General features: G+C 38.8%; 1 protein-coding gene across 1 annotated transcript in view; it reads left to right on the top strand.

Annotated features, from left to right (window-relative positions):
• The window catches only part of KHDRBS2 (KH RNA binding domain containing, signal transduction associated 2), a 409,730-nt gene that overhangs the window by 221,141 nt on the left and 172,297 nt on the right, over window positions 1-16,292 (top strand). The window contains exon 4 of the mRNA XM_068407910.1: window positions 4,995-5,141. Coding sequence (XP_068264011.1) covers window positions 4,995-5,141 — 147 coding nt within the window. The remainder of the gene's footprint in view (window positions 1-4,994; window positions 5,142-16,292) is intronic.

Raw genomic sequence — 16,292 nt, forward strand, 5'->3', positions numbered from 1 at the left:
TTCACCAGGTTGGGGAGTTCCCTGGTGATATCCCTGATTCGGGCTCCAGGCAGGCTGCAGACCTCCCTGTGATGGGGGTCAGCTCTGCATATTGGGCCCTCAGATCCCTTTAGGAAGGAGTCTCCAACCACTAAAACTCTTCTCTTCTTCCTTGTGGAGGAGGTAGCTATACACCTGTCAGGTTTTTCTGACTGTGGTGGGACCTCTGATATAGGTTGCCTCTCCACCACATCCCCATTGGACCGGCTGTATTCCATTAGGGCTTCATATCTATTGCTCAGAGGCACCTGTGGAGGCAAGGTAGGCAAGGAGGACACTCGCCTTTTGCCACAGCCATAGACTTGCCTCCACTCACTCCTCTCCTCTAGGTTATTGTTTTCCACCTGGGAGGGGCAGAGTACAGGGGTCCCTCGATCCTGGGAGCTCTCCGGCAGGTGCTCCCATTTTTGTTGCAGGGAAGGCAGAGCCTGGCTCCACCAGTCTATCTCCATTTCAGCCTCACGAATGCTCCTAAGCCTTTCTACTTCGGCTTGAAGCCTTTCAACCTGGCTTTGCAGCTGTGCCGCTCGGTCGAGCAGATCATCTACCTGCTCACAGCGCACGCAGCCCCCTGACACCACAGAGACGCTGTAGCATTCCCTGCAGCCTGCGACCTGCGCCATTGCCTCCTTCCATGGGCGCTCTGTCTGGGTTCCCACATCCATTTTGGTCTTCTTCCGCCGGGTAGATACCATTGTTCTTTCACTGAGCTGGGAAATACCTGTTGGTGACACCCCTGGTTCACAGCTCCTTGGCACCTTCCTCGCCTTGTGCGCTGGGAGGGAGTCAGCGCCCTCCCCAACAAGCTGCAAACTGCTGCGGCCTCCCCCGCCCTGGGACGCACGCAGTCACTGCTGACTCACACAGTCCCTGCTGACTCCCCTTGTACCCTCTGGCCAGGGACTAGTCCCTGCCCTCCAGGAGGCTTTTTATCACCCAATCAACAGGGGGTGGTGCTACGCCCCCTCCTCTCCTAATTCGTTGCCGGGAACCCCGGGTCCGGGGTGGCGGGGGGGGGGAAGCAGCTCAGGGCTGCTGCTCGGGGGGCCCAGAGTATGAAAACCGCCCGGTTACAGCCCGATGTCGCCCTCGCCCCCGCACTAACCTCAAGTCGCTGTTGCCGCTGCCGCCACTGTCGCTGCTGCCGCCGCTGTCAGCTGTTTGTTCTGGTTTCACTGCATTTAAATCGCCCGCGGTGCCTCCGGCTACGCCCCCTCCTCTCCTGATTCGTTGCCGGGAACTCCGGGTCCGGGGTGGCGGGGGGAAGCAGCTCGGGGCTGATGCTCGGGGGCCCCAAAGTATGAAAACCGCCCGGTTACAGCCCGATGTCGCCCCCGCACTCACCTCAATTCGCTGCCGCCGCTGTCGCTGCTGCCACCGCTGTCAGCGGCTAACCTGATGCTTAACGTGAGGGTCAGTTACTAAGAGAGATTGCCGTCACTGATACAGAAGCCCGGGGAATCTGTTTCATTCATTTTATGAATCAGAACTGATCAGGTCCCAGGTTTGTTGTTTTTTTTCCTAACATCCAGTGCCTAAGAAGTAACTGTATTTTGATTGTTTTCAGGGTAGTTCTCTACAGTGAATCCATCAGGCTTTCAATGCACATTGTCTTTCACTGCAATTTGGCTCATATCTACGCAAATAAGTTTAAGTAGTTACAATTCCCATGCTAGGGCTGTGAACGAAAGACTGGGCTGCTGGGTAGACCCTAGCCAAGGCCATGCAAGCTGAACAGCATGTGGAAAACTACTGGACATGACGTGGGAAAGCATAGAACATAAAAAGCTATGAAAATCTGACAAAAGTTGCAGATGGCACCATGAGGAACGACTGGACCTCACAGGTGGTTAAGGCAGAATTATATGAGAAATAGCCAAATTCCACAGGTAATTGGACGGTTGCATTAGAGACTTTTAGGGGTGCAGAGTCTTGCAAGGCCAACAGCACCTAGATAACCTTATAAATAACACCATATAAGATAGATTTATGATAATCTCACTCATTTTGCCTTCGTGTAACAGATGCTAGGAAGTCTCATAATCGGTCTTGGTCCTTACCAGTACTGCATGGGGTGTTCATTCATTAGTGTTCTAGTTTGAATCAGAACTGCAGTATAGAGGAGAGCCTCCTGATCATTCCCAATGACTGGGCCATTACTTACAGCGAGCAGAGATCACAGGGCATGAACTGGACTCCTCTCCTATGAAACTAAACCAAAGTTGGGCTTCAGGAGGCTCTCTGACTTCTAATGGGAACTCAGTTTGTGCAACCAATGCTACAACTAGCAGGACGCAAAACCCACTGAAGTACTAGAGAAAGGGTAGGGCTGTCTTGCTAAATATAAGTAGTGTGGGTGTTGAGTACGCAGCACTGACCATTTTGCTGTGCAGTTGGGCTGTGCTGCTTGCTAATGAAAACTTACAAAGGTGTTGTCCAACTTCAAGTGCTCCTGGGAGAGCCTATTCATCCCTACTGCACTTAGAAAACTGCCGGCAGGTATAACCTTCCGTATAGACCAATGTCTCCTCAACAGTGTGAGTTATGTCTGTTGTTTTGCTTGTTAGATGCCTGATGCCTGACATATGATTAAATCTAAGGCTACATTCAGTCCTCAAATACTCAGTCGTATTCACTGGCTTTGGGAAGCAAAGCTTGGTACAGTGCTCACATGGTCTATGAGTTCTTACTCTTCCATATTTTTCCTGAAGTCATTTAAGTTTCTCTCTGTCAACACACACACTTGCAATGAAAGAAGCATTTTCTGATGTTTTACCCTGTTGTGGGAAGAAGTACTGTGTGAAAATTCAGTCTCTAACCCTATGCGTTCCACCAAAAACGCCGTCATAAGATATCTTCAGAAAGAGATGTTGAGGGTCTCGCGGCCCTAGCCTGCTGTTTCTAACAGCTGTAGAAATGACTGCTGAGTTGTGACAGAAAACATGTGCTGAACCTAGGAAGGATGTTATGAAACGACGTGTTTTAATAATTCCTGAATTTGTTGAGAAAATAAAAGAGAAACATTGTTACCATTGTTACCACCATTCAAGCATATACCTAACTTTCTGTAAGACAGGTTTGTGTATAAAATCATGTTACTGGTTTTAGCTGCACAAAATCCTTATCAAAATAATAAGCCAAATATTGCCTTTTTCTACATTTGAAAAAAAATCCTATTTATATTTTTTACAAAGTTTGTTGGCAATCTTCTCCTGAAAGACAACTTTTGGGGCTTTCTGGAGGTTTTTTTTGAATCTTAAAAAAGTGATATGAAAGAAACTTTCAGCAATTACTAGGATGTCACTTTATAACTATTAAAACTTAATTCAGTTGAAATAATTCACGTCAAAGTATTCCAGAAGCTGCAATGAAATTGTTTTTTTCCCAGAAAACTGAAAAGTACTTTAACATCTCATGATAGACTGTTATATTATGCTCTGTTTTTTATGGATATTTCATTGAGATTTTGGTGATAAACTAAAATGCCAAGGATACTTTAACTGTAAAGATAAAAATATTCTACCATCTGCGCTGCTTATCTTAAGTTTTAGTTTTTAGTTGAAGACAATTATGTCAATTTTCAACTTTTTAAAATAAAATAGTGGCTCACATTTATTGAGTTACGATTTTATCATCATCTGCAAAACATTGACATATCATGGAGTCAGATCTAGGGCTCTGGAGCTAAAGGGTGTAACCATTGTGTATTCTGTGAAAAATCAGAAAGTCCTTGGGGCTGGATCTTCTACTGTAGTTAAAAAGAACAGTGCGTATTGTTTGAAGCATAGCATTATGCAAATATTTTTGGTGTCAAGCAATGCTGTAAGTTAGGCAAGGTTTAAATAAGTGAAGTTAATGCAGAATTAAATAAACTAAGTAAATAAGAATTGTAAACTATTGTTAAAATTTTTATATCTTAGATATCTAAGATAATATCATAAAGTATTATTTTAGTATATACTAAAAAGCTATAACTTTTTAGCCAATTTTAAGCAAATCAGTTTACTCCTTTTTCTGTGGTTGTTTTCCATCTATAAAATGTGCATATATATACATATTTTCTTGAAAATTACATATGTCAAAATATTTTTGAAGACTTGAGTTTTCAACTCATCATTTCTTCAGCATACTTGTTGCTGTCTTGTGTAGTAATGACATAAATTTTTCATTATGCTGTCATAGCCAATGACATTAACATGATCACTATTTTATATCTTTGCTTTTTATGCAGAGATAACTACTTTGAATGTGTATTGCAATTTACATTCACTATCTCAAAGCCTTGTTTCGGAGAGTGCATTGACATTTCAGAACATTACCCTAACATAAAGTAGGATTATTAGGCTTATTTTATAGCTGGAAAACTGGGACCCAAAGATCGTCAAGATAAATCTAGGTGAGGTGAATCACCATCTTAACCAGTGTACACTAGATTGCGTAGGTACCATATGTCAAAACTGGGACTGAAATTCAGACCTCAAGTCTCAAATAGAAGTACTAGGGCATACTTCCCTTTAGTGACACTAAAATGTACAGCCTGCAGATATTCATTAAATAACTTAAAGACTTCGATAAACAATCGTATTTGTTAAAGTGCTCCAAAATGGTTAAATGGATCTTTATTTTATTGTTTTGTGAACAGCTAAGACTCAGACAGATTAATGCAGCTTCTCCATTATGGATTTAATATTTCAGTACTTGCTTCTGGAGTATTTAGCATTTTTTCATTGTGCTGATTAAAATCTGTTGTAGATGATAATTATGCTGGTTTTATCATTCAAACACTCAAAAGTGATTTTCAAATCTTTAAGTGGCTTGTACTACACTTTTATTTCTCAAAGGGTTTAGAAGTCTGTTTATATTATATCCTTCTGTCATGTTCTCTGTAAATGCTAAATCGATGCAAAATTAGTAGATTCCCAGTTCTAAAAAAAAAACCTACCCTTTTTTCATAGGAGGAAGAACTAAGGAAAAGTGGAGAAGCCAAATACGCGCACTTGAGTGATGAGCTTCACGTATTAATTGAAGTGTTTGCTCCACCTGGGGAGGCGTATTCTCGTATGAGTCATGCCTTGGAAGAAATTAAAAAATTCCTCGTTCCTGTAAGTGGTTTTATAGCATTCTTCTGTGACTGGTTATGGTTTTGCTGCATTGAATTTGTGCCTTCTTTAAGCACCTTCAGCTCAAGGAAAAAAAAAGTTCTGTTGAACATTCATCTTTCATTTTTTTGTCTCAGGGAAGTGCCAAACAGGCCATTAATTGTCACAGTTGATCCCCTGATATATTTTCTAGATGTTTTGTTATTTCCATTTGTCATTGTTTTTTGCTTTCCTTTCTTGGTTTTTGGAGGGAAGGGTGGATTACTTTTTTTTCTGGTTGCAGACATTCGTCATTAGTATGTGAGTACACTTTCAAGATTTTTGAATATTTAAGTCTGTAAAAACGTTTTTGTATATGTCATGATTTATCTAAATATCTTGCTAATGAAGTTAATGAATTTCTTGTGGAGCAAACAGCATGAGCAAAACTTTCCTCAGATGTTTCTGTTCAGCCAGCTCGTCATGACTCAGATCACAGTTTAGCAATCCTCCATCAGCTAGGAGAGTGCAGAAACATATTATAAAGCTGGGAACTTTTTCAGATCGATTTGTACTAAATATATCACATTCTGAAATATTTACCTTTTTGTCTATTGATTTTACATCAAACTCTCTGAAATTTATTTTCTTCACATTTATACAGTATTCCATGACATTTTCATACTTAAAATTTGTCCTACAATTTAAGCATATGCATGCTAAATAATAAGTAAAGGTTGCTTTGTGTAGTACTAGAATTACGTGTCTAAGAATTGTCTGAGGTCTATCCTGAGACTATTTAACACTCTGAAAATGTTCAGAACTTCCATTCCTTAAAAAAAATATAGTGGGAGCTTGTTTCTATTTGTGATAAAAAAATGAAGTGCAACAACTGTTCATATCTCTCGATAATAACGGAAGGTTTCAATTAATGCCTTTTTATTATGAGTAATGTGAAGCCAAGATAAGAGCTGTTCATGTGAGGCATACACGTTTGCATGGCAGAACTTAAACGTTTTATTTCGTGGGAAATTCTTGGTGGGGGGAAAGGAGAATACATTACAAGTACAATATTTAAGTACAGTATTTAAAATGTTCAAATTTTTTAGAGCAACTAAACATTTTTTTAAGAATACAAAATAAGTAACTTAAAATTGTTAAAAATAAACAGCTGGATATTTGTTTTCAATAATAAAGTTTACTGGCATCAAGGGAGTGCCCATAAATGAGCTACATTTTAAACAAGTTGACTCTGTCTTTCTGATTCTCCCTTTCCATCTCCTTATTATGCTTCCAGTTTGGGAACACTGGTAATAAAATACTATTTCAAATTCTGGGAAATAACCATGAGACAAGAAAGCATTTTTTTCATGATTTCTGACTCTGTATTGGACATGCAATACAAGGGACAAATTAGGTCAGTGTTGTAATGCTGGCAGCATAACATGGAATGACATTTTGGCTGCAAGTTAATGGTGAAGATCTGCCAAGCCGTAACACAGAAAGACAATTTGTAGTTAAGTAACATGTTCCTGAAAAGTCTGGAGTGTTATAGCTAAAAATGGTAACAGAGCCAGTTACAAAGATTGCCAGTCTCTGTCCTTTGCATAACCCTATTTCCAGTTGTTAGTGACTTTGCCAAACTTTAATTTGTTTCTGCAAGAGGTTCCTGTTTAAAGTTTTCTTTGTACATCCTCTTCATTCTGGAAGAGAGCTCCTGCATTACAGCATGACGCAGTGGTGATGGTACCCATTCGTATGCCCCCTGGGTTTGTAACATCCATTACATATTCTGTCCACCCTGAGAAAACCTGTTCTGGGTGAATAAGGGAGAGAGAACAGTGTGTGATGAGAGTGGTGTTAAAATTTGTGGCATGTTGCTGCTGTGAATATTCAGCATCTGTGCAAGCATATATTTTGCGTGACACATTATTTATTGATAAGGATTATATGTATTTTCCAGCACAAGTGTAATAGCTACACTGGAGGAAATATAAAAACAGATTTTTTATTACAAGATTTTGAACTTGGTTGGCAGCGGCAATAATCACTCCAAACAAGTTACAATTGTACTTTATGACTTGCTTGTTAGTTTTATCCCCTCTGCTTCATTTCAGATTTACAACAATTTACAAAGCAATTATTAGCTGGCTGGTTACAACATATGTCAAGGGGTTTACACTCAAAAAGCTTGCACTAGATAATTTCCTTTTTGTTCCCTATTTACAGCATCTCTTGAATTTGTTTTATGATGTTTTGTTGTTTCTAAGACCTAATTTATTGCAGCAGTGAATGCTAGAATTGCATGACAGGCACGAAAGCAGTAGAATCTAACAGTTTTATTTATACCAAATCAAGGATGTAATAAACTATTCAAATGAGTTTTCACATTACTTATAAATTTTGTGAAGTTTAAGAGAAATATTGCCCTCAGAAATTACACTGATTGTGTCAGTAAGATGGAAGAATGTTTTTATACTTTATCTGTAAGTTTTAATGAGACTGAATTTTAAAATAAATGCCTAGAAAACATAATAATAGAAAAAAGAGAAAAATGTAGAATAAGACTGAGAAAAAAAATGAACATTTATTAACTGAAGCAAAGTTTTAATGAACAAGTACTTTTGATTTAATTGTGATTACTTAATTTTCACCTGCGACCTTGCCCAAGAATAGTATCAAAATTTTTACTGGTGAAGATTTTGCCTCTGAGGCAGAGGTAGAAACTAAGTATCACTATTTACACTGGCTGTTCCACATGTTAACACGTTTCAAAGCTGCAGGCAGCTCGGCCTCAGGTGATGCAACGGGATCCCCCAACAGTCATTTCAGTGAATGACTGAACCCCCAATGTCTGCAGCCTTCGGTAGTTTGCCCACTGAGACGCTTTTAAAGCCAAGCTGCTTCATTTACTGTCTGCTGCTTCCATTTCGTGAATGGCTTGAGGTCTGCATGGGAGCTGCCATCGGGGCGTTGCTAACTAGTGGATAAGATTTATTTTGCAACTGACTTTGCTAGAACTTTTGTGGTTTTATGCAAAATTTCAGCTTTTGGGTGGCGGCTGTCTTATATCCAATTACTAGCTAAATATTGTGCTCCATTTTATTTTGATGTTTACTCTCAGTATGAAAATTCTAATATAATCGAAATATGACAGATCAAAAGACCCATGATTAAGTAAATAGAATTAATACCTCAGAGTTTTGAAACACAACTACCTGGTCCATTTTTTTTGCTCCTCAACCTAGTAAGAATAAAACCCAAAATATGCTCCCCCAAGTCAAGGTTTTAGGGTAAAGATCAAATATGGAATTGATGTTAACATAATGTAAATTATCCAGTATCAGCTATGTGGAAAGTACAAACAGTAGGGATGCTTGGGAGAAGGACATGTGTTTTGCAGATTCACCTCTGTGGCCAACACAGATTTGATAAAATCCATAGGTATCTGACTGCCAAGTACTTCTAACTCCAGACTGCCAGGGAGCTAGGTCTGGGTGAGGAACCTAAGGCTGATGTTATGTCTCAGTGCCTCAGAATGGGATGCAGGGTCAGTGAACTAGAAGATGAGATGTTTAAAATGGCCAATATGGGGGGAAATAGCTTAGAAGCTTTTCAAGCTCTGCTCATTTTAAAAGGTTCATAGCTATTAAATGCTGTGAAACTTTTTTCACTCTTAATGAGCAATGAAGTGGTACATACATCATTCTTATCAGATATGACTATATCATTCTGACTTGTATCCAAATGTACACATATGTTTTCTGAACAAGTTATTGTTTCCATATAGTAAGGGGCTATACTGTCTTTAGGAGTTCTGTGCTTCCTAACACATGCAAAATCTTTTTCTGGTAACCATTTTTTATCCCTTTAAGCATAGCATTTTTATTTGACATGGTTAGCATCCCTTGGGACGAGAAGGGAAGCAGATACTGATCATTCAATTTATGTGAGTGCTCTGTAATAGGGAGCTATTACGTAGAGGGCAGGTTGCAGCTGTGGTGACATGACCGCTTTAAAAACATTGTTTAGAACTGTGCGGTCAGATGATCAGAAATTGAACCAATTACCACTTTAAGAGGTATTGTTCAACTTATTTGCATACATTTTCCTAGCCACTTGTATCTGCTTTAAATTGAGGCACACTGACAGCACTCAAGGGCTAGGAATAAGCACATGGTGATTTAATGCAGTCCAGTTGACGGACTATCACTCATGATCATCTGCCTGTATACCTCGGTATTTTCTGAGAGTGTTTATCGGATCAGATCAGATCAGATTCCTTTATTAGGAATTAGTGTGATGAGGCAGCATGTGAATGCAGGTTTTTATGTTGTTGTTGTGAATTCAGGCTACAATGTCTTCCAGACTTTCTTGTAGATACCTAAATCTCTTATTAAGTAGTTAACTTGAATCCTTTTATCTCACCTTGCTCCATACCATTGATTAAAATAATTTTCTTACCAATCATTGAAGAAGAATAAGTGTTCTCACTGTTCCATCTTCCAGCATCAGCTCTTTGGTCTTCCTAACTAAAGATGGAAAATTACTGAGGAAAAAGGCCCTTTCAGTGAAATAAAAAGTTACTAATTTCATACTGGAAGTTATTCATACCAGAAGTATATATGAAAAAATTGCAGTTTGGGGGGAATTGAAAACAAACTTCGATACCAGTTTTTTTTTTCAGTGGGAACAATTCAATAATCTTACAGTTTAAACCCTTGAAGGTCTTTCTCTAGCTAATGTTTGAAAAGAAATTATTTTACTGGAAACATATATTTACTGTATATATAGTAACTCATATACTACAGACCACAGTTACTAATGATCTGTTATACCATGTTGTTCTGGCTTTATTGTAGTATATACAGCACACAGTAACAATTTTTTCTCAAAACACAGGTTTGACTGGTTTATAACAAGCATATGTAGGTATATGACATTTATTTTGCACATTTTTTTATTAGCCATCAGAATTTCTTCTGTGCTACAGTATAATATGTAGCCATATTTACATAACCATTTCACACTCCATGGTTTTGTAATCTTACTTTTGTTTCTAAATAAACTATATTACTGGGGGAGGTTCAGTCTTTTTGTCTGCTTTCAGAGAACCTTAACAGGCAAAACATTTCCCTAACTATGGTGGTGAGCAGTGGCACAGCTCTGTCTCTGAAAGAGACATCTTTTAGACCTGTCAAAATAAATAATTTATACTTGCACATTCTGCAAAGATACGTGCAGTAATAAATAATTACTACAGCAATTATCTAAAAACTGTGATAAGGAAATTATCTGAGCAGCTGTTTCAGTTGTGCTGGGTTCTGTTTTTCCCAGTGTGCAACATCTCTGGCAATTTCACACACAAGTTTTTATAATCAAGGAAAAAAATTGAAAGATTCTGTCAAGGCCAAAATGTCATAGCACTTTAGCTCTTTAGAGCTTTTTTTCTTAAACGTTACTTATCAAATCAAATTATTATAAATATGTTCAAACGTAACTGTACTCAAGAGAGTTATCGTAACTTGTGGACAGTGGTTCTTAACTTTTTACAGACTGGAGTTTTTCTTAATCGTGATATTGGCCAACTGAGCAGCAGCCCTTGCGTAGTTTAAATCACTCATTTTAAGTTTGATGAAAATAACCCTAAAGCTATCCCTCAAAGTGAAGGTTTGGGGGTGGAGATGTACACTGAAATGGCCTTTTTAATTGAAAATTAAAGTTCAGTATTTCTCAGTTGACTGAATTTTTATGTATTTACTGATATACAGTATAGAATACTGGTTCTTTCTGCTGTGAAGCTGTAAAATGGATAGCACAGAATCACAGAATCAATCACAGAATCAACTAGGTTGGAAAAGACCTCTGGGATCATCGAGTCCAACCTTTGACCTAACACCACTGTGTCAACTAGACCATGGCACTAAGTGCCACATCTAGTCTTCTCTTAAACACCTCCAGAGATGGTGACTCCACCACCTCCCTGGGTAGCTCATTCCAATGCTTAATAACCCCTTCTGTGAAGAAATTTTTCCTAATGTCTAACCTGAACCTCCCCTGGTGCAGCTTGAGGCTGTGCCCTCTAGTCCTGTCACTAGTTGCCTGGGAGAAGAGGCCAACCCCCACCTCACTACAACCACCTTTCAGGTAGGTTGTGATAAGATGCCCCCCGAGCCTTCTTTTCTCCAAGCTAAACAATCCCAGTTCCCTCAGTTGCTCCTCATAGGACATACCCTCTAGACCCTGCAATGCAAAGAGCACATCATTCCTCAAATGTCTTTAAATTTGTGTCATGACGAGTGGCTCACCTGTTAGCATGTAAGACCAACAAGTATTTTTTGCCTAGGCTCAGCTCCCCGGCTGCTTCAAGGTGGTATTGATACTTTACAGCCTCACGTGTGCTTTAAGGGTTGATACTCCCACTCTGAGTGGATTAAGACCTTTTTAGATATGCCAGAGACATATTTAGTCTGTGAAAGCAATCCCTTGGTGATCTCTCTCTCACACACAAAGGAATCAATATAAAAGGCAAGTCTTATTGCCAGAGCCAGCCCTTTGTTTTGCCTTTCAGATTAACCAGAGACATTAACCTGATCAGGGATTTTACACTGGCGATTACACTGAGTATTAAGACATGGCTATAGTTTAAAGAAATATTTACAACTTGCTTGGTGAGTCTATGTTCATCAGCAATTTTATAGGCTTGTCTTGCTGCTTCCTCTTGCTAGGGTGTATTTTTTCACCAGTGACAGATCAGAAGCAATTATCTGGGTGTAGGTGATAAAATTCACACAGAGAAATTTGAATCCTACATAATTCCTCCTGGTTTCTTGGTAGCGGGTCTGTAACATGTAGCAAGAAGTTGGCTATGGTATTGCACATTATACTGTACAAACCCCTTTGCCTCAGAGGGACCAGGAGACCCTCCTACACATCTGATATTTCATTTAAGAACTGTGTGTGTGAGTACAAATTTGGCCAATCGTCTCATCAGCAAAGGTTGGGTATTTGACCCAGTGAACAGGCTGCAACTTCATGGTCTGAAAACAAAATTCCGCGTGGTTCTATGTAAAAGTAGGCATGAGAAATGTATCTAAAATAATTGTTTTTCATGCAAAGAATTACCTCATAACGATGAAAAAAAAATTATGTGCAAGATGTTGTTATGTGTTTCCATCATATATACTAGGGGTTTTTTTCAGCCATCAATATGAGGAATTAAAAGGACAATATTGGGGTTGTAAATGTAAGACTGAAAGCAAGCAGATAAGAGTTACTTATTTTGGCTCTTTCAAGGAATTGGTTTGTGACTTAGCCAGGTTACTTTATCTCTGTTTCACTTATTTCAGCAAAAAAACAATGGGATTTTTGAGATTTAATTCATTTGTGGAGGTAGACTCAAAAATTTATTTTCTTGCTTTAATTCAAATTGAAAAGCATAGTGTAAATAATACCCAGGCAGTGTGTTGGGCTTTATGGTTTGTTTGGGGGTTTTGTTTCTTTGTTTGTTTTTAAAAAAGGGAGAAGAGAGAAGGTTTTGGTGGCGTTTTTAAACTTTATATCTTTTTTTTTTAATGTAGCAAAGGTCAGTGTAGCCAGTTCTGAGGATGCTGAGTTATGCTCACTTAGGAAAGCACAAAAGAAGAAGCAGAAATACAGAATAATCTTTCCTCTGTTGTGTTCTTTCAGCTTCCAGCAGTCAAAAATTGAGTCTTTTCCAGACTGTATCCAAACCATCTTGCCTTATAGTCTGTGGTAGATTTTTCTTCTCTTCCCTGAGCTTGTCAAATGCTTTTTGAACCTTAGTTAAGCTTTTGGCCTCAGAAAAACGTCAGGTGGCAATGAGTTTGACAGTTCAGTTATGCACTGAGTGTAAAAACAAAACCCCAAAAGCCCACTTCCTCTCATTTGTTTTAAAGCAGCTGCTTAACACTTTATGAGTGCCCTCATCTTCAGGTGTGGTTAAAAGCAATGGAAAATCTTACACCCGTTCTCACTCTTACATTGCTCTGGATTTGTTTCTTTTCTAACTCCCCCCCCCAACTTTTCTTGTACAGAAGCAGAGGTAGCTCTGATTATCCGTGTGACATACACCTGACTATTCTTTCCACATCTTTCTGTATTTTCCTTATCTTATCCCCCTTTTTTTTTCTTTTGGGATGAAATGGCCAAAATGGCACACAGTAGCCCCATTTTGATAGTCAAGAAGTAGTACAATGATGATCTTCTGTTATTTTATGGTTTAGTGTCAGGTTTTTTTTCTAGTACTATCTACCGTTCTTCCCACTTGTACTAATTCAATGCTTTCTGAATGGCATTTGTAAAAACTCCAGGGCATCTTTCTTGAATGATAATAACTAATTTAAAGCTATTTACTTTCAGTATTTTAATGTTTATCAATACTTAATTATTTTCATGTGCATTATTTTGCACTTAATTTTTTTCTGCTGGTTTTATTTCTAATAATTGGTAGAATGAGATCTTTCAGCAATTCTTTGTAGTAACCTTTAGATTTTATTGCCCTGAATAACTTTAAATGAAATGCTGTCACTTCACTATTCAAATTTTTTAATATAATTTAAAAATATGATGAGTGAAACAGATTTTTTTAATCACTGAATAAACTCTTCCCCTCAGAAAACAGAAAATTATGAAAACAGCCCAGCTATTCTTAATATTCTTTCTCCTATATCCAAAGAAAGAATTATTAATCAACAAGGTACTCTCACCTTTTGACAACTTTTGTTGTGGCTGATGAGACTTTTGATCTCCATCCGTGGAAGTCTTTAGAAATGGGTGTCTCGTTTGCTTTATGCCATGCCATATGACGTAAACCTGTTCAGAAATTATCTGTATGAAGAGTAAAGGTACATTCATCCACAGAATGGACTTCTAGGAGACCAGTGACAACAGCCTGAATATGGTCAGTATGTGCAAACATGAGAAGTAAAGGATATATATTTGTATATATTCCTGATGTTTTGAAAGTTTTAAAGTGTCCTAATGTCAAGGAATAATATGACAGAACTTCATTGGCATGAGAGATTTTTAAAAGCAAGAGTTAAAAACAAAAGATTGTAGATTGACTGTGAAGACCCCTTTCTACAGAAAAACAATAACTTTCATATGTTTTTGGTTCAGCCTCAGTGAGGAAGGGATGGCAAGAACTTATAAATAATCATGGTATGAGATTCAGGGAAAGAGGCAGAAGACAGATTAATAACAATTAAATTTACAAAATAAAAATTCCATATTTAATTGAATAGTTGTGAAGCAAATATGTGGCCAGCAATGCAATGATAATACAAATGAGTTCAAGAAACATTACAAGTAAAAGGAATCCTAAAAAAGATATAGACTTCAATCCCTGGGGATGGTAACTTTATCAATAATATTAATGATGCAGAAAAAAAGCAGAATGTTTCCATAAATGCGAGTTGTGTAGCTGGAAAAATATAGGATGGTGTAGTTGTATCTTACTGAAAGGATGCAATACTTTGCAGTTACTAGAACAGTAAAAAAAGCCTGTTTAGGAAAAAGTCAGAAAACTGGAGAAGAGGTCATAGTGTGCTGGTCTGAGACCAGTTCTGTGAGCAGCAGAGCTAATGACGGCTGATTTCTAATGACTTCGTGTCTCGTGTTTGGATTTTGGGGGGTCTGTTAGGAGATGTGTTCTCTGTCTGAAGCTTTTATGTATTCTAGACATTCACAGCTTCATTCATTTGTGGGGGTTTTTGGTTGACTGTATGTGGGCATTTGCCCTTCAGTAAGGTCACTAACAGTATCTTCTTCACCCTTCTGGATGAGCACTTCCATGAAACTGGGAAGGATTGACAAGCAGTGGTATAGGAAAATGGCCAGTGAAAGAAAAACTTGTGGTAGCAGCGTGACTACATGGTGATTATGCTGTGATCAGCCTGACACCAGACCTTCACTGGATAGTTACAACTTATAAAAAAATTGTGAAAGGAATCTAACCACTGCTTTAATGTTTCTGTGGCTTGATAAAAATAAATTTTTCAACAAATCTGATTTTCATATTTAATGAGAAAGTTTGTTGATAAAATTGTATTAGTGACACCTGATATTTCTGTAAAAATCTGTCACTTGTATGATGTAACAGGGCTGAAAACTTCTAAATAAGGAAGTTTCCCTAAATAGGTGTGTCTGTAGCAATTTTCTTAAGTAGCTGGTATGTGAAACTTCTTTGTCTGTCAAACCTGGTTTGTGTATCAAATTTTAAAGATACAGATATGCATCTTGGTATTAGATTATTTCATTTCAGCATATTCCTCTCTCAACAGAGCAGGTTCCTTTGGGGGAGACCTGCAGAGGGGCACAGGTGTTGCAATACTTAGACCCTATAGCAAAATCTGTAGCCATTAAGCAGGTGAAGAGACTTCTTGTGTGAGAGAGATGCCTCAAAGTGCATCCCCAGCCACCAGCCCCCTTACGCTAACATGCAAAAAATGCTGAGAATTAGGATGCATCTTATATCCTGCCTCCCTGCTAGGTTTAGACACTTTACTTTGGAAACATTAAGATAACAGACATACCTTCAGATAAAGTAAGCATGAAACTAGAAAAGGATTTTGATAAGAGAGGAATCATTCTCTGGACATGCCCATAGTCCATTGACTACAAAGTCACGTTGGTGACTTAGAATCATAGAATCATAGAATGGTTTGGGTTGAAAGGGACCTTAAAGATCATCTAGTTCCAACCCCCCTGCCACAGGCAGGGGCACCTCTAGACCAGGTTGCTCAAAACCTCATCCAATCTGGCCTTAAACACTTCCAGGGTGGGGGCATCCACAACTTCTCTGGGCAACCTGTTCCAGTGTCTCACCACCCTCACAGTCAAGAATTTCTTCCTAAGATCTAATCTAAATCTACCCTCTTTCAGTTTAAAACCATTCCCCCTCGTCCTGTCACTACTTGTCCTTGTAAAAAGCCCCTTTCCCGCTTTCCTGTAGGCCCCCTTCAGGTACTGGAAGGCTGCTATGAGGTCTTCCCGGAGCCTTCTCTTCTCCAGGCTGATCAGCCCCAACTCTGTCAGCCTGTCTTCATAGGAGAGGTTCTCCAGCCCTCTCATCATCTTCGTGGCCCTCCTCTGGACTCATTCCAACAACTCCATGTCCTTCTTATGTTGGAGGCCCCAGAGCTGAATGCAGTA

The sequence above is a fragment of the Nyctibius grandis genome, chromosome 1 (assembly GCF_013368605.1).
Source record: "Nyctibius grandis isolate bNycGra1 chromosome 1, bNycGra1.pri, whole genome shotgun sequence".
In the NCBI taxonomy this organism is placed as follows: Eukaryota; Metazoa; Chordata; class Aves; order Nyctibiiformes; family Nyctibiidae; genus Nyctibius; species Nyctibius grandis.